Source organism: Danio rerio, chromosome 1 (assembly GCF_052040795.2).
Source record: "Danio rerio strain M-AB ecotype USA chromosome 1, GRCz13ab, whole genome shotgun sequence".
Classification (NCBI taxonomy): Eukaryota; Metazoa; Chordata; class Actinopteri; order Cypriniformes; family Danionidae; genus Danio; species Danio rerio.
The window spans coordinates 22,584,457-22,609,330 of NC_141021.1; the positions used below are offsets into that span (position 1 = coordinate 22,584,457).

Here is a 24,874-nt window from a genome sequence, read left to right on the forward strand (position 1 = left end):
AGGTTGGGAACCACTGGCCTAGTTAACCAAATTAACCTAGTTAAGCCTTTAAATGCAACTTTAAGCTGAATATTGGTATCTTAAAATATCTAGTAAAATATTATGTACTGTCATTATGGCAAATGATAAACTAAATCAGTTATTAGAAATGAGTTATTAAAACTATTATGTTTAAAAATGTGTTGAAAAAAATCTTCTTTCTGTTAAACAGAAATTGGTGGAAAAATATACAGGGGGGGGGGGGGTAATAATTCAGGAACGTTAATAATTCTGACTTTAACTGTATGTTTGACAATTGACAGGTTTGACAGGTTGCTGTTTGAAGTGGTGTTAGTGAGGCCAGCAGGGGGTACTAAACCTGCAGTCTGTGTGAGTCCTAATGTCAGAGTATAGTGGACACTATTCTGCAGTTTCTAGGTAAAATGAACTATATGGGGCAGCATGATGCCAACAACTTTTGTTCCTTTCACACTAATGATATGTACAGAGATATTTAACAACAACAAATAAATACCACAAGACAACTTAAAAGTGTAATCAAATATGTTTGCCAGTCTATTTCCATATGAACAAATGTTACGGTCAGTTTCCCTTGTGACTGACTTTTTGTATGGTGATATACCTGAGATGCAGAGTGCTCATACTTGTATCTGTGTATCTGAAACGTACATAAAACAAACCCTACGTAACAAACACTATAAAAAGATGTTGGGTTCCACCCAATGAATTTGTGAAGGAATTAAGGTAACGTGTTAGTTTTTACAAATTTAAGTGCATTGAACATGAAACAATTAAGTTGTCCCCTCAAAAAACTCAAGAACTATGGTGTTTCTGCTCATTTTAAATTAGTTCGTACATACAGCAAACGTGGACAAAAACTTAGAAAGCACCTTAGTCTAGAGGATTTATTATCAGTGGATTTGTGAAATGTGCAGCATAATTGTTTTATGTGTAATCTACTTAAATTTGTAACAAATAATGTTAACTTAATTCCTTCAAATCGATTGTGTTGACAGTTTATTTTTAGTCGGCCCGGATCGGTTTGATTGCATTTCTGAGACTGCCATTCTAGTGTGGCAAAAAATATTCTACTTAGCATTTAACTTATGCTTATGCCACAGCCATATCACCCCGCAGCCCAAGACCAGTTACACGCTGAAGCTAAGCAGGGCTGAGCCTGGTCAGTACCTGTATGGGAGACCCAGTGGCGTAGCGGATGGGCCCGCAGGGCACGCACCGCGGGGGGGCCCCACGTGATTAGGGGGCCCCGCGTCGTCGCGATTTTCAATAATTGAAAATTTGGCAACCGCAATAATCAAACTCTTGGGAACAACTGTGGTCGGAACCACAGTTCACAGGTCTGTGTTCTCTAAACACCTCTCAAGCGATGGACTACTTCATTCTGATTGCTTGCCACCAATGTTGCCAACTTAGCGACTTTGTCACTAGATTTAGCGACTTTTCAGACCCCCCAGCGACAAATCTAGCGACTTTTTTGTGTGTTATTGGGGATTGTTTTAGATTGTTGTAATTTGTCCATATTGTACCGTCCCTACTCTTCTCAACAAGCTGCGTCGCCCCTCCCCCGCCTCACAGCACTGACAGGCGGCCCAGTCAGTCCTCGTACAGCAGCCTCTCCCACCTGCAGCCCGAGAGCAGATCACCCCTCTGCGTACCGACGACAAATGATTTAGCACAGGCAGTGTGAAGGTATTTCCCTTGTACAGTCAAACCGATGTGCTTCTCCTTTATTTTAACAATTTAATTGGACCGTTTATTCTTTTCTTGTTCACAATCACAGATATTTTAGTGACAGTTTCTGAACTTGTCTGAGTTTATTACATATGAGAGATTACTGCACATTCACTACATATCTATAATGACATACTGTATTCAAACAGCAATACATTTAGTTAAATAAACATGCTTTTATAAAGTGTAGTGCAATTATAAATACCCCTTTATTAACCATAGGCTGTTAAACAAACAGAAACGGTAGAACGTGATGACGTCAGTGATATGCAAATTGACGTATGACGTATCCCCCTCCCCACTTCATCAGGTGGCCCCGTCAGCGATCCCTGCAGGGGGGCCTCCGCATTTTGCGCTACGCTACTGGGGAGACCACATGGGAAAACTAGGTTGCTGTTGGAAGTGGTGTTAGTGAGGCCAGCAGGGGGTACTAAACCTTCAGTCTGTGTGAGTCCTAATGCCCCAGTATAGTGAAGGGGACACTATGCTGTCAGTGAGCGGCATCTTTCGGATGAGATGTTAAACCGAGGTCCTGACTCTCTGTGGTCATTAAAAATACCATGGCACTTCTTGTAAAAGTGTAGGGGTCTAACCCTGGTGTCCTGGCTAAATTTTCCCTTACCATCCTGGCCTCCCAATCATCCCCATCCACCTAATTGGCTCTATCACTATCTACATCTATAGCCCGTCTACATCTATAGCTGGTGTGTGGTGAGCGCACTAGCACCATTGTCCTATGTCTGCTGTAGCATCATCCAAGTGGATGCTGCACACTGGTGGTAGTGTGGAGAGACCCCCCTCATGATTGTAAAGTACTTTGAAATGCGCTATATAAATACACATTACAACTTAAGTAACAAAAATCATTTCAGAGTAAAACAGGTCATTTGAGAGGGAAAAAGGTTTTAACCGTTTGAGATTGGTCTGAATAATGAGTATCCCGACTCCCTATGCAATTCGTACTAAATGGTATGAATGAGATCATACAAATCATCTGCTAAATCTAAAAGTTCGGAATTTTCATTGGATTGCATAGACTTTTAAAAAAGGGAGCTGATACATTTATGTGAATATGTTATGTACGCTGTTTCAGTTATACGTCCTTGTACAACTACGAGAGTTGTAGCAAGCAAACTGCACCAAAAGAGATCATATTTTGCAGTACAATTGAAATAAATGTTCACACCCTGAACAACTTTTATAATTATACAATTGTCACGGACGGGTCTTTAACCCGGGGCTCTGGTGTGGAGACCGGTACATATCCCACTGAGCAACAAGGGGAGTTGTGTTGGGCCCAAACGAAAGCACTACAAGAGGGAATCCAGAAAACAAGCATTTATTTAAAAAAAAAAAAAAAAAAAATCAACTCAAAAAATGAGGTAGCGAAGCAGACAACTGTTCTTGTCAGAATGACTGAATGAGGTTAATTCAAAAGGTTAGTACAAAATATTCTAACAGTATAATAAACATGTAAAGAAAACTCCACAAGGGGAGAAAACAAATAGACAATAAGGCAGCCAGCAACAAGGAAAATAAAACAATCTTACTAGACTTAGCTCAGGAGATCAAGGGAAGTTCACCAGGGATGACTCAAAAACCAAGTGAGGAACACAGACAAAGCAACAACTCAAATACACAGGCTGGAATAAGTCACAGGTGATCAAAATTAAGTAAACAAGAACACACGAGGAAAAACAAACGCAAGAGGAACACGGGGACCTCTAGCGGAATGGAGACAAAGTGCAGCATAGTGACAATTATAATATATTTTGACAGTTTTTTTTTCTATTTAATTGTGTCAAAACTTCACTAAAGGACACAGTCTAGTACCTGTGTCATTATTTAAGTCTGACTTTCATGTAACTATTTGCTTCAAATCAAAGTGAATCCCCTTGTGGATGTTTGGCTTGACTCATGGTAATAACACTTTAGCAAAGACTTTTTTAAAATCCCTATAGGAAAAATCAATGATAAAAGTACTTTAGAAACCATTACAGCTAAAAAAGTGGGTAAGCACTAATGCACTCTATTGAGCCTGCATAAATACAACAGTATTGAAAAATCTCAGGTCTCAAAACATGCATGCAAGAAAGTGTCATCGAAAAAAGGTTTATTTAATCAAGCACCTTTCTGAATGCTCTTGATTTTGCCCTCAATTGAGGCTATTCTAAACACTGATTGCTCTAAACAACTGCTGCTTTTGCTTTTGCTTTTAAAATATTATCAAATAATGGAGCTTCAAGCAGGGATGTTGAAGTACCGCTGTCTGTAAAATACTGATAAACCCGTGTCAGTGGAATGAATGCATAAAGACCTGAGATGATTTTATCTAGTAATACTTCAGCCGTGCATGTTTTCTATCAGCTGCTAGCACCAGATTCACAAATGTATCACTCTTTGAAGTATACCAGTCAAACAGATTAGCAAAATGTCTGAAAGGGTTCCTTCAGTTTGATTCATTCGAATGGTTCACTCGCAAACAATCATATTTGAATGAGTTTTTGCATATTTTATGTGTTAAAGATTATATCAAGGATGTATACGGACAAATAAGAAAACAGAACCTATAAACAACGAAGGAGCTCTTAATGTTATGTAGGCTGTGGTGGGGTAAAGATGATTTTTATATTTTAAAAAATGACTTACAGAATGTCATGAGAGTTCAATTTCATGAAATCAAGTCAGTCATTCGCATCACTGGTCAGTGTAGGTCAAACACTGACAGACTCTTTGCTCTTTTTGCTTGAGGCTTTCTAAAGTGCCTTGTTACTGTAATGTAATATCCATCTTTCACTGTGGCAGAAATTTAGTGCTAGGGGATTCTTGGGAGAATGTGAAAACAAAAGCTGTCAAAATTCATCAAAACATATCAATTACAGACTTTCCTGCTGTATGGAAAAGTGTACCTTGAATAAAATGTAAGTCCTTTTTCATATAAATGCCAAATGCACACATTAAATAAATTAAATATCCTTAACACAGTTGAAATAATTACTGTTCATTCATTCTGTAAAAAAAGAATGAAGCTATTTTGATTGCATTGACAGCCGTTATTTTCAATAGTGAGGCGAAAGAAATGTTAATACAAAATCTAAAATTACTGCAGTAATAGAAAAAAAAACATGTCGATTAAAAACAATGATAAAAATTCATTAAATAATAATAATATTTTTATACAATTTGAACAATGTCAAATTGTGTGTAATTTGTGACCATGGAGTCTTATGTTACACATGTATATTTATAGCCCAAAATACAAATACATGAGTCAAAATTATTATTTACATATTTATTTTATGCCAGAAAGCATGAATGTTAGGTAAATATCACGTTTCATAACAAAATTTTGTCAAATTATTTCTATAAATAACTGAAAACATTTTGATTAGTGATTTGCAGTGCTAAACATCTGATTTGATTATTTAAAGGGGATTTTCTAAATACTTGCATTTCTTGAACTGTCAGATTTCAGTTATCTCTGTCAAATATTGTCTTGTCCTAAAAAATACATTAATATAAAGATAATTTTTTTTTATTTCAGATGTTTGAATTGGGTTTTATGCCTCAGGTTGAGGGGGGTCTCTCATAAACAGTATAAACAAAACAGTAAAAAGTATAAAAAAAACTTCTCTATTACTAAAACTACTATACTTTATTCTAACTACCTATTAAAAATGAGCTAAAACAACACAATTCTTGAGGTTTTTTTTTTTTTGGGACAACCTGATTGTTTTATGTTCAATAATCTTAAAAATGTAAAAAAATAAGCTAACTTAATTTGATTTGTGGCAACGCAGTGGCACAGTAGGTAGTGCTGTCGCCTCACAGCAAGAAGGTAGCTGATTTGAGCCTCGGCTGGGCCAGTTGGCGTTTCTGTATGGAGTTTGCATGTTCTCTCTGCGTTTGCGTGGGTTTCCTCCGTGTGCTCCGGTTTTCCCCACAATCCAAAGACATGGGGTACAGGTGAATTGGGTAAGCTCAATTGTCCGTAGAGTATGTATGTGTGTGAATGAGTGTGTATGGGTTTCCCAGTGATGGGTTAGGGTTGGAAGGGCATCCGCTGCGTAAAACAAATGCTAGATAAGTTTGCGGTTAATTCCATTGTGGCGAGCCGAGATTAATAAAGGGACTAAGCAGGAAAGAAAATGAATTAATTAATAAATAATTGATTTGTGAAGGAAAAATATGAAGGGATTGTGTGCAGCCTTTTTTACAGTGTATGCAATACACACTCAGAAAAATGACATTTGCCATTTGTTCAAACTACTTATATAAAATTGAGTTTTGTTTAGGACAATGCACAATCCACTTAAAATGTAATAACAGAAAGTCAAGACAACAAATAAATTGTAGTAAGTTAATAAGATTTTAAAAAAAATTGGGTTGAAACCTGTTTTTAAAACAAAGTTGACTAAGCTAAAGAACTGGTTATTTGTAGCGAGTTAGGAATCAGCTGATTGGTAAATCATGCATTAGCTAATGCAGGACCAGCTGTGGTCAATCATAAGCACAAGATCCTCTTGAAATTAGTTTAGAAATAAACTTCACTAAAGTTAATATTTTAGTCAGTTTGAAGTTGAGATTACTAGAAAAGTTCATTTGAGTCAACAAAGAAATAAAATAATAATATTAATAATAATAATAATAATAATATTAATAATAATAATAATAAGGCAGCAAGACTTTTTTACAGTGTAATAAGTTAACTTGTTAATTCCTATATGTTGTCCCAAAACAAATTGATTGTGTGGAATCCAGCATTTTTACAGCGTAAGAAAGAAATATGAACCATGTAAATTATTAAAAGACTCTTTCACTTTTTTCTCATTTACTTCTTGCCATTAGACTTCATTATTACAGCCTCTTAAAGCTCTATGATGGATCACCACTGACTATTAAATTGAAATCTATCAAGTGTGCCAGCTTAACATTTACAAATAAGTACCAGGTCCACTTAGATAAGCCTGAATAAATGTCAAACTGCAAAGCTCTCGGTGATGTCTCACCCACCCTTAACCTCACCGGTCAGACATATAAGCTGAACTCCAAAGACAAGAAAAAGAAACAAACAACATGCACACTACATCTGCTTGAATATCTTCCTCTTCCTCTAGAGACGTGTACCACGCTGTGATGCACCAGTCAGGATGATGTAGGAGGGATTTGTTCTGTTCAGACTAACATTGGAATATGGAATAAATTGGGCTCTCCACAGCCCACAGAGTGTCTTTAAACTGAGTGACAGAAATGAGCCTTCCCTGTAGCACTCTGAAACGGTACATTTTTTTAATGCTATGAAAAATTGTATTAATTTGTTTTACTTTTTTGGGTGATGTAAGTAAGGGGATGAAAAATCTACTAAAATATTGTAAAGTGAGCCATTAGGAAAGAAAATAATATGTGAGACCTCTATAATATAGCAATGTTCTGATTTTGTTTTAAGCAAGAAGGTCGCTGGTTCGAGTCAGTTGGCATTTCTGTGTGAAGTTTGCATGTTCTCCCCGTGTTCACGTTGGTTTCCTTTGGGTGCTCCGGTTTCCCCCACAGTCCAAAGACATGCGGTACAGGTTAATTGGGTAGGCTAAATTGCTGGATAAGATGGCGGTTCATTCCGCTGTGGTGACCCTTGATTAATAAAGGGACTAAGATGAAAAATTGACCGTAGTGTATAAATGTGTGTGAATGTGAAAGCATATAGGTGTTTCCCAGTATTATGTTGTGGCTGGAAGGGCATTGTGTAAAACATATTCTGCAATAGTTGGTGGTTCATTCAGCTGTGGCAAACCCTGATAAATAACGTACTAAGCTGAAGGAAAATTAAAGAATTAATGAATTTAAAGCCTGTATTTATAGTGAATTAAAGGTATTCTTAAAGAGATAGTTCACCCAAAATTTAAAGTTTACTCATTCTCGAGTCAAGTGGTTCCATGCCTTAATAAATTGTCTTTTTCTATTGAACACAAAAAAAAGATATTTTGAAAAATGTTGGAAACCGATAAAAATTAGACTTCCATAGTAGAAAGTCAAGGGTTACAGCTTTCCAACATTTTTCAAAATATCTTATTTTGTGTTGAACAGAAAAAATAAACTCCAACAGGTTTGTGACATTAGGATTAAGTAAATAATGAGAAAATTTTCAGTTTTGGGTGATCTATCCATTTAAGTCATGAATAAAGACAGGCCATTGAAACATTAGAAAAATAATTCATACCAGAATTATGTTGAGAAGCATATGCAGTATTTTCTAACAATAATTCTGATTATTTTATGGGTTTACACACCTGTTCAGATGTTGTATTGTAAGACATTTGTCAGGTTTTTGTCCTCAACGATGGGCCATTGAATTATTTAGGAAAAATAATGCACACTCAAGGTAGTGAAGCAGCCATTGGAGTGGCCATTACCTCGATGTGCATTATTTTCTAATAACTCAATGGACCAGAGTCTATTATTCTGCTAATATGGTTACTACGCCTAAAGAGATTGTTGATGTTGTATTTTCAAAACATTTTCCATATTATTTGTCCTCAAACATCTCATGTGTGTGTTTCTGTTACATCTCATTCAAAGCATTCTGATATATATATATATATATATATATATATATATATATATATATAGTTTTTTTAGAAGCATTCAGCGTACTGATATGAAACTGATACAGTCAAACCTGCCTGGAACTACTTTAGCTCCGCATTTATCTGTAAAATAGAATGTTCAACTTCTCAATGTATTATAATGCATGCAAAATGCAAAACCTAATCAATAATCCTAACAATGGCAGGACACAATATCATTTTATCCACTTTAGTTACAATGGATTATATATACCATAGTTTCATGCCTTAAGTTTTCCTGGGTTTCATATCTTGATATTGCCCTCCGAAAACAAACAATCAATAAAAGAATCAAGATTCATTCATTTTACTTTCAGCTTAGTCCCTTTATTATTCTGGGGAATGAACCGCTAACTTATCCAGCATATGCTTTATGCAGCGGAAACATCCATACACACTTGTTCACACTCATACATGGACAATTTAGCCTACCTAATTTACTTATACAACATGTGTTTGGACTTGTGGGGGAAACCGAAGCACCCAGGGGAAAGCCACACAAACACAGGGAGAACATGCAAACTCCACATAGAAATGCCAACAGACCCAGCTAAGGCTCGAACCAGCAACCTTCTTGTTGTGAGGTGAACATGCTACCCACTGCGCCATCGTGCAGCACTAAGAGCCCAAAAAATCAAGTTAAAGTTTACAATTAAATTTTTGTAACTTTTTGATTTTATTTATTACTTAATTTTTTTTTTTTTAAAGATTTGTTGTTAGATTCCTTAGAATCAAATTAAATCTGTTAAAATCCAATCCCATTATATTTAATCAGTTAAAAGATATGAATATGGTGGAAAAAGACAGATCCATTTAGTTACATTTTATGAGATTGGTTTACTTTTGGGGGCAAAATTGATGCAGCTCCATACTCCACACAATAAATTGATAAATTAATGAATTTATGACTTAATAAGACACATTTAAAACACATTAGATATTATTACATAAATCTTGTTCTGATTTGTTTAATTTATGATTAACTAACCCTTTAACTGCCTGCTCGACCAAATGGTTGACTATATTTTGACTATATTTTACTGGGAGGTTTACCTAACTTAACTAAACCCAATTGAGCCACCTCTACTGTCTGGTTGAAGTTGGAGTCAGAATTATTAGCCCCCCTTTGATTTTTTTTTCTTTTTTAAATATTTCCCAAATTATGTTTAACAGAGCAAGGAAATTTTCACAGTATGTCTGATAATATTTTTTCTTCTGGAGAAAGTCTTATTTCTGTTATTTTGGCAAAAATAAAAACAGTTATAAAATTTTTTAAACACCATTTTAAGGTCAATATTACCAGCCCCTTTGAGCTATATTCTTTTTCAATATTCTACAGAACAAACCATCCTTATACAATAACTTGCCTAATTACCCTAACCTGCCTAGTTAACCTAATTAACCTAGTTTACGCCTTTAAATGTCACTTTAAGCTGTATAGAAGTTTATATAAAATAAATCAGTTATCAGAAATGAGTTATTAAAACTATTATGTGCTGAAATGTGTTAAAAAAATCTTCTCTCTGTTAAACAGAATTTGGCGAAAAACAGGGGGGCTAATAATTCAGGGGGGCTAATAACTCTGACTTCAACTGTATGTTATGTCAAAAAAATTCACTAGCTGTCAATAACAGCACTCGTCACAACATTGCTCCTACCATTAATGTCAAAAACAAGGAAATCACTCCTGACATGTAAATTGTTTTTGGTGAAAATCTGCAAGGTAAGCATATATTTTTCACATATTACCCTCTAAGAGCCCTAACTTTACAAAGTTATGTTACTTGGTGCCTTGGAAATTATTTAGTATGTTTGTAGAAATTAAAAAAAACATGCTCAACCAAATGGTTAATTTGTCACTTAACGGTAAAAGTAGAAAAGCAAAAAAAAAATGTTATAACACATTATAACAACAGTACATGAATAATGATGTATTAATATAACAACTAAGCATTACTTATGATATGAACTAATGATGAGTTAATGCATGAGATAATCATCAACTAACTTTAACTACAACATGAGTGACATGAGTTCATGTGTGAATAACGGCTAGCTTAATTACTTGTTAGAACATGATTGTTTGTTAATTAATGTATTAATTACCAAAATTAGTTTATGCTTAATTTAACTATCATGATCTCATGATATGTTAATGTATAATTATGTCATGACTTTACTGGAAGGCGCACATCATCATTTATCCATTCTTAACTACTTATGAACTCCTTATACACATCCGTCTAGTGCGTTTACACTGACAAAAAATGTTTTGTCAACATCAACATGAACAAAAGTTCATGAGGAGTTAAGGATGAGTTAATGGTGATGTGCTCCTCCAAGTAAAGTCATGACATAATTATGCATTATTATGCAACTCATGTGTTCATGTTGGTTACATTTAGCTTAAACTTAAATGTTAATTGATACATTAATTAACATGTACTAACAAGTAGCTAAGGTAGCCATTTTTCATACATGAACTCAAGTTCATGATTAGTGCATGCCTTAACTTCATTAATTCATAATAAAGTAGTTTAGTTTACATATTCATACATCATTATTAATGTACTGTCATTGTAAAGTGCTCCCTTAAATGTTTTCATATCATGCATTTCTGCAGTCAGAATGGAATGTTCGCTGAGAAATATTAACTCCTGATCATTCACAGAATAAATATGACACAGCTTGTTATTTATTCATGAATATGCTGAGATAGTTTCTTAAATATATATTTTTATTGACACTTTTGGGATATTTTTTTGAGTAAATTTAATAAATTCTTAAAGTTCGTTAGTTCATTAGTAATTTTAAAAGTATGTAATCCAAATGAATGAAAACTTTATTTGCAATCAAAATGCATACATCTCATTTGTTACACCTAAATATTTTTATTTTTGTTTAGAGAGCTGAACAGCATCACATTATATTTTATGGTTTATTAAAGGGTAAAATGACAAAACCAATGACAAAATTTGTATTTAAAACATATAAAAAGCTTTTTGATGTGTTCATAATGTGGAAATACTTTAGTATGAAAACAAATTGCCATTTTTAAATCAATTTTAATCCTACCCATATCTTAATGAATTCCTCCAACAGCTAAATTACTAACCGTTGTGCATTATAATTTATCAGGTAAACTAATGTATTTCAGTCACTGTCACAAATCAAATTAAACATCATATTATACAGTCACATTGTGTTTTTATATCTATGAAATTGACAAAACTAGAGCTGTTCTTTGTGACCTCAGCCTTTAACCACCAAACGAGGAAGAAAAATGACCATAAAATTGGTCTGTATGATTCATGCACCATGCTTTTGGTGAGGAACAGACAGAAATGTAAGTAATTTATTCTCTGAAAATCTTGATCTCCATGGCAGCTCTCAAATCAACTGTTACGCCTGTGACTCCTCTGATGACGTCTAGGGTTTTACATCATGACATTAAGAGACATTCAAAGACCAAAGCATCTGCAACATGCGTCATACAGTTGGTGACATTTCTGATTAGCCATTTCTTAATCAATGAATGATGACTTCAGCACAAGGTCAGTCTAAACCTGTCAATCAAATATGAGGGACACGTCCACTTTTATGGATTAACAGAGATGGATTACTTTTCTATAAAACTCTATTTTTGTTTGACTGAGGAAATGATGGCATGAATGTAAATGATAAGAGATTTGAGCTTTCAGGTATACCTTGAAAATCATTTAATTGGAAAAATGGTAATAAAATAAATTTAAATATCATTATCATAAGTAAATAATGGCTGAATGGCAGGTAATTTTGTTTAACTACCACTAAAGTGTTGTCAATGTAGCTCACACATTTTTTTAGAATCATCAATTACTTTTTATTTATTCCAAATTACAAAGCAACAAAAAAAAAAAAAAAAAATACAATGGTAATAACTAGTCAATAGTAACCAAAACTGGTAACCATTCATTTATTCATTTTCCTTCGGCTTAGTCTCTGATTTATCAGAGGTTATGAACCGTCAACTAATCAGGCATGTTGTTTAATGCAGTGGAAGCCCTTTCGGAAGCCATTTTTGACAGCACTATCTACTGCACCACTGCATCGCCCCTGTAAATTACAACCTTTAACAATTCATATGATTTATATATGAGATTAGAATGCATGTTAGCAATGTGGTTTTATGTTTTAGAATAGAATTTTTAATGTTCTCAATAATATTTGTAAAGGAAACAGGCTCTATATGTGCCGTTTACATATATTTCAGTTAATATAGAAATTTTAAGTCGTCACTACATCATCACTACATCATTCATTCATAGTTCAGACATGAGTTATGTCATTGTTTGGGAAACCCACCACAAGCTGGGACTCAAGTCAGCGACCTTCTTGCTCTGAGACAACAGTGCTAACCACTTAGCTACTGTGCTGCCCAACTGGTAAACAGTGTTCTTTAATACATATCCTATTGTTTTCTGCATAAAGTTGAAAGTCTTTGAAATAATATAACTGTGGGAAAGTTTAACCCTTTATCAAAAAAAAAAAGTTAAACATAAAAAGTGTTTTGAGATGGATTATAGGTGATTGGATGTCAGTCTGATAGGGTATATTTACCTGGACATAGTAAATTTAAGACCAGTTTAAAATTATTTAAGACCTACAACGCATTATTTCAGTGAACTAAAGACTTTTTAAGCCGTAAAATTTAGTTTTTGAAATTTAAGACTATTTAACACCCTATTCAGGTTTATATAATAGTTCAAATAAAAGAACCATTTATTTAAATATACAATTAATATCAAAGTAAAAGAAAATAATTTTGCATTATTAATGCATCCTTGTAAATAAATATATTATTATCTATTAAAACATACAAACCAAAAAGGCCATGCATTATAACATCCATCTTTTTGAAATAGAAGCTTCAACAATGCAATGATTTATACCATGGCAACCATTGCAGCATTCTGGCATGTTGCATGTTTTGGTATCAGCTGTTTTGGACAAGCATAATTTTACAGCGACAAACACTCATTATGTTTGGCAAATTTGAGCTTAACCACTGTTGAAAAGAGGTGTCATATTTTTGCTCAGTTTTGGAAGCCGGCTTCGCAAGGCACACTCTGGAAGTATTGCCAAGTCCACTTGTTTATTGTATTTGTGCTTGGCTCATAACACGAAATGGTTTATGAAGTTGATAAAGTAGGCAGGTGCAGTTTGTGACATTTTGGTGTGTGGCTTCTTTCCAAGATAAAGTGTTTGCATTTAAATTTATTATGGGCTTGTCCTGTCGCTGTCAAGATGTATCTCTTCCCTGTGATTTCTGAATCATAGACTGAAAACAGACACAGCTGTAATGCATTTAAATGGTACACACAGCAAAATTATATGGTATGGTATGGTATGGTATGGTATGGTATGGTATGGTATGGTATGGTATGGTATGGTATGGTATGGTATGGTATTGTATGGTATGGTATGGTATGGTATAGTATGGTATGGTATGATATAGAAGTGTATGGTATACTATGGTGCACATGATATTCTTATGATAAAATTCATGTCATGCACACTGTGTCTCTAGAACCTTATTGGCTTGAGACTTAAGACTAATTCATTTCCATTGATTTTTAGCCATAAATAAACAACTCTTTATGCTCCTTGATGTTGCAAACTTGGATTTTCTTATTATATAATTTTTATGTATAGTCATGAACACATGTTTCTAGGGGAAATAGTTTGACCGTTTATTACTGTTTGTTATTTCTAGTCATTTCTCCACAGGCAAGTCAATCAAAAGAGCTTCTCATTGCAGAATACATTTGGCTTTTTATGATTCTCTGATCTAAAATTAGAATATTTGTCAAAAAACATTATATAGTATGCATTAGCTGGCTTTTTACAAATGAAACAATGGCAGAAGCAGCCATTTAGAGATCTTTTTCAGTTAATGATGTTACAGAGTATATATATATTTTTATACATATTTAGTATTATGAGTGTCTTTGTATTTAGCAGGAAACTCATTCCAGTTATAATCTGTATTAGCTGTAATAGTTACTCTGCGAAAGGTGCTAATAATTCAACAAACCATTCATAAAGACAGTCATTGCTTCATTTCTAAATGAATCTGCAGTTTTGAATAAATATCTTGAATTAAATAACAGTCCCTTTTCATGTAAGTTTTATTTTACATGGCATGGTTTATAATTCTGAGGAAAATAAGGTTTCATTAAAAAATTAAGTAATTTAGCCTGAGAGAAGGACATTTTCTTTGATCCAACTCTCTGCCTTAACACCAGAACTACATTGTATAAAAGGCTGGGTTCAACACAATTGCTTTGTGTTTACATAACATAAATAAGTTAAGGTCAAGATGCATATGTGATCTGCCAAAATGCAAACCGTTTAGCATATCTTTGAAACACAGCCCCACCCCTACTGTCCAAAGCCACGCCTCCTAATATCATGAACGCACACCTTAAAGATGACAGTAGACAACCCATTAGATCATGTCATTTGCCAGTGAGAATATTGTATCTAGCACGTTTTCATTAGTGTAGCAAGCAAAACTTGTCGTAATGTGCAATATTTCATCAATGCAAAGATGCACTCTCAGGTCTCACTCTCAAAGCTTTGTCCTATAGCCACTACTGTATGCTTAGTTTGGTCGGCGGGGTGCAGGAATTACACTTACTACTAAGCCATACTTACAAGCAATTTCAGACTGAATATTCAAAGTAGTATGGTAAACAATATAGGGAGCACGTCACAGGTTGCCATTGTTCAAAATGAACCAATGTAAATGTAAACAACTTGACCTTAGTAAAGCAGGCTGTGCGGAATAGCGCAATTTACTTATGTTTTGTTGTTAAAAGGCCATGAAACCCTCCTCTTTTAGTTCAAATCAACCTCAGAATTTATTTAAAAATGCTCTGAGATGGGTGTGGAGCTCTGCGGACAGAGGGAGGAATGGGAGTGGGTGGCAGAGCAAGGGAAACAGAGGGAAGCGACCAAATGTCAGTTGGCTCACAAAATGAGACACAAACCGAGAGGAGACCCATGATTTTATAGTTTACAAAGTTAAAATGCAATGAAATAATGTCATTTAATGGCCTGCTACATTTGTTATTCATAATTTACAATACACATAACGTTCGAGGTTACAGAAGTAACCCTTCGTTCCCCGAGGAGGGGAACGGAAGTGCCATAGAGTGGATTAATTGAATCCACGAATGGGAGATTCGGATCAGAAGCTGCTTGTCTGGAGAGTTATTGAACAGGCCAATGAATGAAATTAATTGGCAGCATAAGCTTGCGCAGGTGTGCTGCATCGGCAATTATCCCAGCATATAAGCACACCTGAAGCCAGCAGACGCTATCCTTTTAAGCTGAAGAGACTTTCAAACAGCTAAGGGACAGTCATTATGGCGACGGAGTATGGCACTTCCGTTCCCCTCCTCGGGTCCGCGAGCCCGTGGGCGGCGGATTATCTCCCGCTGGAACCCTCAGATCTGCCCGAGCGCCCGCTGCTTTTTTAGAACAGGAGGCAACTGGGGTGGCTCGCTCTCTTGCGAAAGTTAGCCGCGATCTTAGCTGTGCAACGGTCATGGCATCGCAATGACAACATGAACCGCCCGCGAGCACCGCATTAACATGCTGGACCCCCAAACATGCAATGCAGTGATCGTGTCCATCATCCGGAGCCAGGAAACCCCCGCATCCAGAAACGCACAGTCGGAGCGCCATCCTGAAAAGGACGTGCTGCACGACTGTGTTGCTCTTTTAGGAAAGTTTGCAACAATACGCACCGCTCTGGAGGACCGGACCCAAAGAACCGCAGGCAAGGGAGAAACCCAGCTCGACCGTCTGCCACCGCGAAGACCCACTCTGGACCGGGAGACACACCCGTTCGCTCTGAAGTGCTGAACAGCAAGAGGAACCCTCATCGACTCACTCAGAAAGGATCTGAAGCGAAAAGGATAGCGTCTGCTGGCTTCAGGTGTGCTTATATGCTGGGATAATTACAGATGCAGCACACCTGCGCAAGCTTACGCTGCCAATTAATTTCATTCATTGGCCCGTTCAATACTCTCCAGACAAGCGGCTTCTGATCCGAATCTCCCATTCGTGGATTCAATTAATCCACTCTATGGCACTGAAGTTCCCCAACCAAAGGGGAACCACAATTTGTTATATCATTATAAACATAATCATGTAAACCGTATAAATAAGAAAGGACTTCTCTCCTCCTCAATCCCGGGTCTAAATGCAGACACAGTGGATAGCAGTGCAGCAGATCTCTTGCCTTGTCTATTCCAACCATTAACCCTGCTAGTAATCTGTATGATTTTAAACATAGGCGAACACATCAGCACGGATATAGGTAATGTGTCTAAAAGTCTGTCATTCTCCAATTCTCTTACAGCTCTCTCAACAAAAATGCTTGCTAGAAGCCAACAGCTTTGCTTTATTGGCCCTGACAGCTTGGTGGGAAAAAACATGCAACAAACCCAATGTATCATTGAAACAGACACATACGACCTGTGCCGTGCGCAGTCTTACTCAGTCATTGAGTCTGAAAGCTTGGCAGGTCAGCCTTGCCCTCACAAAGCACGTGCTCTCATGAATAATTAAGAAGCAGGGTCTTCTCATATAATAAGAAAACTCTGCAATGAATTATAATGAGAAACTGCTGCATTATTACTCCACTTGCAGATTCGCGCTATTTCACTGATTTTGATCCCACCCCAAAAATTATTTTAAACCTAGAAGATGAAATTAGCTGACAACATATCAACATTTTCCAGGTTTTCCCACAATTAAAGCTGACAGGTTCTAACTTCGTCTTAACTGATGCTCAACACACAAATCTATCAAAATAAAAAAAGTACTCCAGGGTGGAGTACTTTTCATCAAATTTCATAAAAATCTAAATTATTATCATTATTATGAAATTGAAAATAGCCACATCAGTCACTCGCCAGAAGATTTCAGTGGCTGAACAACACTTCTGTGCATAAAACCCATTCATAAAACAACACAATCTACATAAGCTTTGTGTGACTAAAATACTTTTAAAGCAGAACATTAGCTGTCTAAAAGAAATACTTCAGCCATGGTGTCATCCTTCCTCCAGCGTGCAAAACTAACTCTAACATTGATTCAGGATTTTAAAGTTTTGATTCAGCATTTGTTTTTACCACTGTCACTCACTCTCTCTCTCTCATGTGCACATGAATGCATGCACAAACAGCGGATTTGTGTGAACAAGTGCGCAGATGTACAAATCTATATTTGTTGACAGACGGTTTGAGCTACTTATCAGAATTATGGGAATTGTCTGCCCAACAAATTTTAATTGGATGAACATTTTAGTCTTATGCCTTACCCTGATTATAAAAATAAATATAAATAGATCCTTTACTTCAATCATTACTATTGGAATGTGAAGAGACTTTCAACCAGCACAACAAAAATGTTTTTGAAGACAATCACCTTCTGCACTTTTAACACAATTCATTTTTATACATTTAAGTGGATTGAACATAAAGCAATTAAGTTGTCCCCCAAAAAAACTAAATAATTGTGTTGTTTCAGCTCATTTTAAATAAGTAGTTTAAACAAGCAGCAAACATCATTTTGCAAATTAGCAACTTTGTTGAAATAAATCCCATATAACTATAGTTTGCTGTAGTTCTGAGTATTACTACTTTGAATGTCCATGAAAATGGTGAAAAACATTGCTCTCCCGCTTGCTATTCAAAATGAGGTACGCATCTTAAGGGCGGTCTAGTAACTTGCACACAATTATAAGCTATATAACAATAAAACATTATATTTTTAGATGATGTAATGATGTTATCAAATATGACAACATACATTTAAAGCTTCATTTTACAATCTCAAAAGAAGCTTTTAATGTAAATACTGTAAGATGACAAGTTAAATTCAGCACAGTCTTATATGAACATCATTCTAGTAATAGTGGTAGCTCCATTATTAAAAGAGTTTGACACCCTTGCTGTTAAAAATGTGTAGAGTTTTGTAGATCTGACCTGATTTATTCAGGAGTTGCAAAATACAAGAGTCACTCCAGTAAATTACTGAGCTGTGTATGTACCAAACAGGATTTGTCAGGATTAAGTGGATTGACATCTGAATGTAACTGCAGTGTTTACCTGACCCAAGTGACCTTTCTCCCCCCTCATCTCTCTGCTCTTACCTTCAGGTAACAGATGAAGATGAATGTGAGAGGCGTGATGTATTGCAGCACCAGCATGCCGGTGGTGTAGGTGAGTTTGATTTCTCTGGAGGGCCACTCCTCCACACACACCACTTTTCCCCGATACTGCTCCTGAAACACTGAAGGCAGCTGCTTGAGCGGGGCGTCTGTCACCCGGGAGAACAGTAGAAAAGGTGTAGCGGTGAGGACAGCCAGGGCCCAGGTCAAGCTGATGCCCAGGCAAGCGTGGTTCAGGCTGGGCCTCCATCCACGAGGGTGCAGGATGAGTTGGTGTCTCTCAATGGCGATAAGAACCAAGGAGAATATCGACACTGAGACGGAGCAGCACTGAACCAGGCTGTTGAGTTTACACATGACCGCACCGAAAACCCAATGGTCCATGAAAGTGTAGATGAAGGTGAAGGGCAGACACACCACGGCCATCAGCAAGTCTGAAACCGAGAGGTTTGCGATTAAGACATTTGTGACATTGTGAAGCTCCCGCTGGCGTGCGATCACAAGGATGAGAGCCAGGTTTCCAATGACACCCAGCAGTACAACAGCACTGTAGGCAACAGCCATGATAACAAACAAAGAGTGGCTGCCGTAGCACTCGTCGCCATATGCAATCGCAGAGAGGTTCGTGATTGAACAATTCGATAAGTCCAGGGAACAGTTCAGAGCAGCGATTGGTGGAACTGGCGGAGAGAAGGCGGAGTCTGGCATTGTTCCGCCTCCTCTGTAGTCACAGGGGGTTAGTTTATATCAGGTGATCATAGACTCCTTCCTCTTAGGTAATGATTTTTCCATGTCTTTGTAATTCTGGTAACACACTGTTGGGATATAAGAAAACATTCCAATCAATACTCAAGAAAGACAAGACCGTCTCTACTGTCATCTTTGATTACCAACCAATCTAGTTATAAAAAAAATCAATAAATGTTCCCTTCGGATTTATTTAATAAAGAGTTATTTTAATCTTCTGGCATCACCTTTTCTGTTGACCCCAGGCTTGTTGACCTTCATTTCTGAGACTTATTATTACACTTTTAAAGGGCAAGTCACTTTAATCCAAATTTAATTGTGCGATAATCATCTAAGAGCATTCCACGGGCAGTTTAATAATATTAGAGAAAAAAAAAATGATAATGACGTTCCAGATTTCTTTAAAAGCTTTAATTAAGCTTGCGTTGGTGTTCATGGAATCAGGGAGTTAATTAAGATTTTGGCATTTGATTTTTTTTTTTTTTTGTATATTTAAAATGAAGCCATCAAATGCTCCCAGCTGAGCTACTGGGAAATAATAATATGAATAAAGCCACTAGATTTTGGCCCATATACACAACTGCACACACACATGCATTTTCATATTTAATGGGGACTTTTTATAGACGTAATGGTTTTTATACTGTACAGACTGTACATTACATTCCCTAATCACCATCGGACCCCTAAACACAACCCCTTCTGCCTTTTTAGATTTTCAAAAAGCATCCTTCTGTATGATTTATTCCTTTATGGAGACAAAAATAAAATGTCCAACAAGGTCAAAAATGACTTGTATTACTATACTTGAATGGGGCTTCGTGCCCATAGGGAAATTCAGAACACATAAACACACACACCACAGTATTTTTCACTCATTTTGTTTCTATAATTAGCTCATGATATATTCAATCCTCAACACTGCATATTTGCATATTTATTAAGACAAACATTAATATGTTAATTAAGCCATCTGCAACCTGTTATTGAATAAAGAAAACTCATTTTGATTCAATAATGTAATAAAAAATTGAGACATTCCATTTTTTTAGTCTGAATCAAATATATTTAAAACATGATTATATAAACAGCATGTTAAAGGTGCATCTTTTACTTTAAAGGGCACCTATTTTACTCCTTTTCGAAGATTTAAGATGTGTCTCCAGAGTGTGTCTGTAAAGTTTCAGCTCAAAATACCCCTCATATTATTTCTTATACCTTTCAGAATATTGGACTTGTCTGCTCTGAACACAATGTAGCTGTTTTGTGGCCTGTGCCTTTAATGCTAGTTTTCCCCGCCCACCGTTCCCACATGCCTGTTGGAGTGTGCCTCAATCTCCGACTGCATCAGATAAACAGCACAGTGACAGACACGAAGGAAGCAGATTTCATGAAACGTTTGTGAGAAATACTATAGTAAGAACTTTCCCAATGATTATTTTATGTATTTGTTGTGGAATTAATTTAAGCCTTCCTGCAACCTCGAGTCACACACAATGTCGTTTCAAAGTTCATGCGCGCACACAGACACACATACTTTAACTTTGTTTTTGCACAGCAATTGTGACAAGATACATGTTAATATACACTGCTATTTGGGCATCTGTTATTTTCATGTACAAAATAAATGTGATTAAATGTCCACAATCAGGGATTCTTCTTTTATAATTGTACTGATTTGTGGCTGTGCTGATTAAGTAAAGACAATGAAATCACTGTAATTCATTACAAAACATGCATTGTTTTAAAAATGTTTAAACTTGTAAAACTCATTCTTGATCACATTTGATGATGACTGATGGTCACAGAGAGCTGAACAGATCTTTTAATCCCAGTTGCTTTGTGCACATCCTGTCTTGTTAATTAGATTATACGAGTTACTACGGAGACATGTTAATACACAGCTGTCAATCAATTCAGTGTGCAGGGAAACCGCACTCCTACGTCACATTGCGGTGGGCCTCAAATGAGAGGGATTTGGATCCTACTTTTATAATCAGGAAATTAAAAAAAGAGACTTATTGTGTTTATATCACCCCAATATGACACTCTATACTTGCACACAGTTCTGTCCAAATAACTTACAAAAGATGATTTTCATCATAGGTGCCCTTTAATATTTAAAATCATTTTTATGCAAAATATACAAATGTGATCATAGTTTTTTTTACTATATTTTATAAGATTAAAAAAATGCTTTGATTAGTACTTTGAAGGATAGGGTCAAGGTAAGTATTTATTTATTTATTTATTTATTTATTTATTTATTTATTTATTTATTTATTTATTTATTTATTTATTTATCAATATCCCCATTAGCCACTACCAAGGTATACTCTATACATTACAGTATGTTGCCTTGCATTAGTTTTGAAACAGGAAGCAAAAAATTTCCTGATGATAAAATTATGACTAGCATTACTCAACAAATGTTGACAGTACAATACAGTTGGAGCTCTTGACAAAGAAATATTTCTTATGAAACACAACAGAGAAACAATTACCCTATCTTTCACCAATAACCAACCTAAAGTTTTATGCATTTACATAATAATAATCCTTCTATTGCAGTGTAAAATTTGTTTTGTCTCTCTATTTTGGACTAACTGTAATTTATCTTTATTTATCTCTATTTATCAATAATTTAATTCTTTACTTGATGTAATTGACCATACCACTGGACAGTAATTAAGATAAGTGTAACACTTTTTTATTCATTAGTATTCTTAAGTCACTTAATTTGATATTAAATGATTTGTCCTCTAACTATGGGCTCTAATGATCTAGGCACAAAGTCTAAAGCGCAGGGTGCAAAAGCATTAAAGGCGTGTCTGAATCCACGTTTGATATTTTAAAGACAGAAAAATAAGATCTGCGCTGCAGGGCATGGTCCAACCGGGTTATGCTTATTTTCTAAATAAGTTCTGGGTGCGTTTTGAGAATAAACCAATCAGAGTCTCATCTTCTGTTCCTTTTAAGAGTTGCGTCATGCCATAGTGCATTTGCCGGACTTTGTAAGTGGAAAAACTGAATGCTTCAATAGCGAGAAAATAGTTAAACAGACCATCTGCAGCACGAGGATAAAGAACGAGCCTCCATTCGGCCTTTACTTTCCCTTTCTCTTTCTCTCTTTTATGGATAAGGAAACGGTGTTGTACACACAGACATCCATTACCTACATAATTATTTCGTTTGTCAAGTGCAAAGATTTGTTTCTAAAATATTTCAAAATTCATTTCTAATTTCCAGCAAACAAATAAATGAGCAATAATAACGAAGTGTGGTCAATATAGAGTTATATCCAAACACACGTCCTATTCTTATGCCCCAATACTTGACAAGTGGACAAATTTAAGCTTGTTTTTATTAAAACAAATAAAAATATGCATATAATAAACAATACTGCTAATAATAATAACAAATAACTGTCACGAATAAATTAAAAAAGCCCCCCGAGATGAAGAAGGCATGGAGGCAGTGGTTTTTATATTTATGTAGAAAATAATCATTTTTGCAATATTTTAATCCTTTAATTCTTTTGTAATTTATTTTAAAAAGAATATTCGTGTATTGCTGTAGATCCTGTGTGTTTTAAGCAATGTGTAAGCGAGGCACACAACTAAAGCGCTCTGTGCTGGACTTTCAGCCGGTCTGTTGCACTGTCTATTTTAGTTCCTCAAAATAGCAATGCGCCAACAATGTACCTTAACACAGGTCTTTTCTAAAAAAGAACACCCATGAGTCCACAAAGTGGCTCAAATGGATTAGCTATTTAAACAACGTGGCTGGAAATGGTAAAATTACGGTGGCTTTGGTCTGAAAATAGCAACACGTCAGGGCAAACACGTCTTGTGCCTTATTGCACCGGGTGTATGGTGTAATGCCTTTAAATAGATGTATGAAAAAAATTACCAGAACACATTCTAATACAGAAATTATTTAAGCTGTATAACCCTATTGTTGCTTTACCTATTGAAAACCCTTCTCATCTTTGAGCAAGTTATAAATATTGTAGTCAACATTAACTAAATGACCCTCTAATTCCCTAAACGTCTTTAATATATATTGTGAACACACATAAGACCTCCTAATTAGAAACAATTTGATTCACAGACATAAGCGCAGACACAGTTCAGACATAATCTCTCTGTGAATGGTCTATATATCAGAGTCAGAAGCAGGTTGTCAAGGTAACAGAGGTGACAAAGCCTCCCGTTTTTAGGTCTCTGGTTCTTTCATCTCCTGCTTCCTCGTCTTCTCTAACAGCAGCCAAATTCTCCCCCTTCGAAACCAACCGCTTCATAATTCACCACGTTCAGGTATTGTAAACAAACCCAATGAATATGTATTCAGCGGAAACCTAACTGCAAGCCCAGCCGCGAATCTCTGAATAACCTTTCTTATTCATAGCAGGCCAATTCGTTTACAGTACAATAGTCTCCTGCACATGAACTGCAATGGGATCTGCAGACGGTGGCTAATCCCAGGAGACTGGGGCTAAATGGCAGGCCGTTCGCATGCTCCGTGCGGAATATTCCCTTGATAGTGCTGTTCTACAAAGTGACCTTAAGAGTAGAGTGGGCTACAAAGGGAATACGCGAGCATTTGAAGCGGGCACTTAAATGTCAAGATGGACTAGCAGTCATTCATTTGTCTTTGCATGTCTGTACAGTGAACATCTAATTAGGTGTACCGAGTATTAAAAATGCATTTCTGCTACATTATATTGTGTAATCGTCTACCGAGAAGTGGCTCAATGTCATTTAGGACTGAAGGAATGTGCGAAGGTAATTAACCGTTATCGTATAAGAGTTTGTTTGATTTGGCTTATTTTTTATGGACTACATATGGCAAATGCCATGACAAATATTACACCCTACTGTTTATTGTTCCGGTGGATCCTCATTAATACTTAAACTGTGCATAATAGTCTCCTATCGCACTGACATTTACTTTTAATCATTTAGCAGACTCTTTTATTCAAAGCAGCTTACGAATGAGAGGCGATAAGGAGATAAAGAGGTGATAAGGAGACGTTAAGATGAAGAAAGTTCTAAGATTGTTCAGGGAACGACACGCTAGAACAGAGATAAAAGTGAGAAGGTGCTTTTTTAAAGAGTCGAAGGCATTTGTTGGGTTGAATCGAGTGCTCATTGAAGAGCTGTCTTTAGATGTGTTTTTGTACGTTGAAAAACACTTGGCTGTTTGGGTATCTTGGGTATATGATGTGTGCATGAAGCGTATCTGGGTTATGTTTAAGATTTTGCTAGTCCTGCTTCAATAGAATTGATAATTTCTTGAATATCAACCTGACAGGTACTGTTAGATTTGGTATGGAATGGAAATGCGTCCTATTTTTCAAAAGCATATCATATCTTTTTGGGAAATAAAAAACATTTCAACATCTTGCATAGTTTAAATCAAAATGTCATAACTTTATATCAGTTTGATATCATATCCTTATAAATACCTTCCTTTCTCAAATAGCAACAATTAAATTAACCAACAATTAAGTCCCTGCCCTAAA

The 24,874-nt window shown here is 35.9% G+C and overlaps 1 protein-coding gene across 4 annotated transcripts in view; it reads right to left on the minus strand.

The window, feature by feature from the left end:
* Positions 1–24,874, minus strand: part of npy1r (neuropeptide Y receptor Y1) — a 50,093-nt gene that overhangs the window by 20,404 nt on the left and 4,815 nt on the right. For 2 of the 4 annotated variants that reach the window (XR_015475945.1, XM_087236409.1), the window contains exon 2: positions 18,583–19,415. Coding sequence is in view for 3 of the 4 variants with exons in the window: in XM_087236409.1 (XP_087092535.1) it covers positions 18,583–19,308 (726 nt within the window). In the remaining variant the exon portion in view is untranslated. 4 annotated transcript variants of the gene reach the window in all.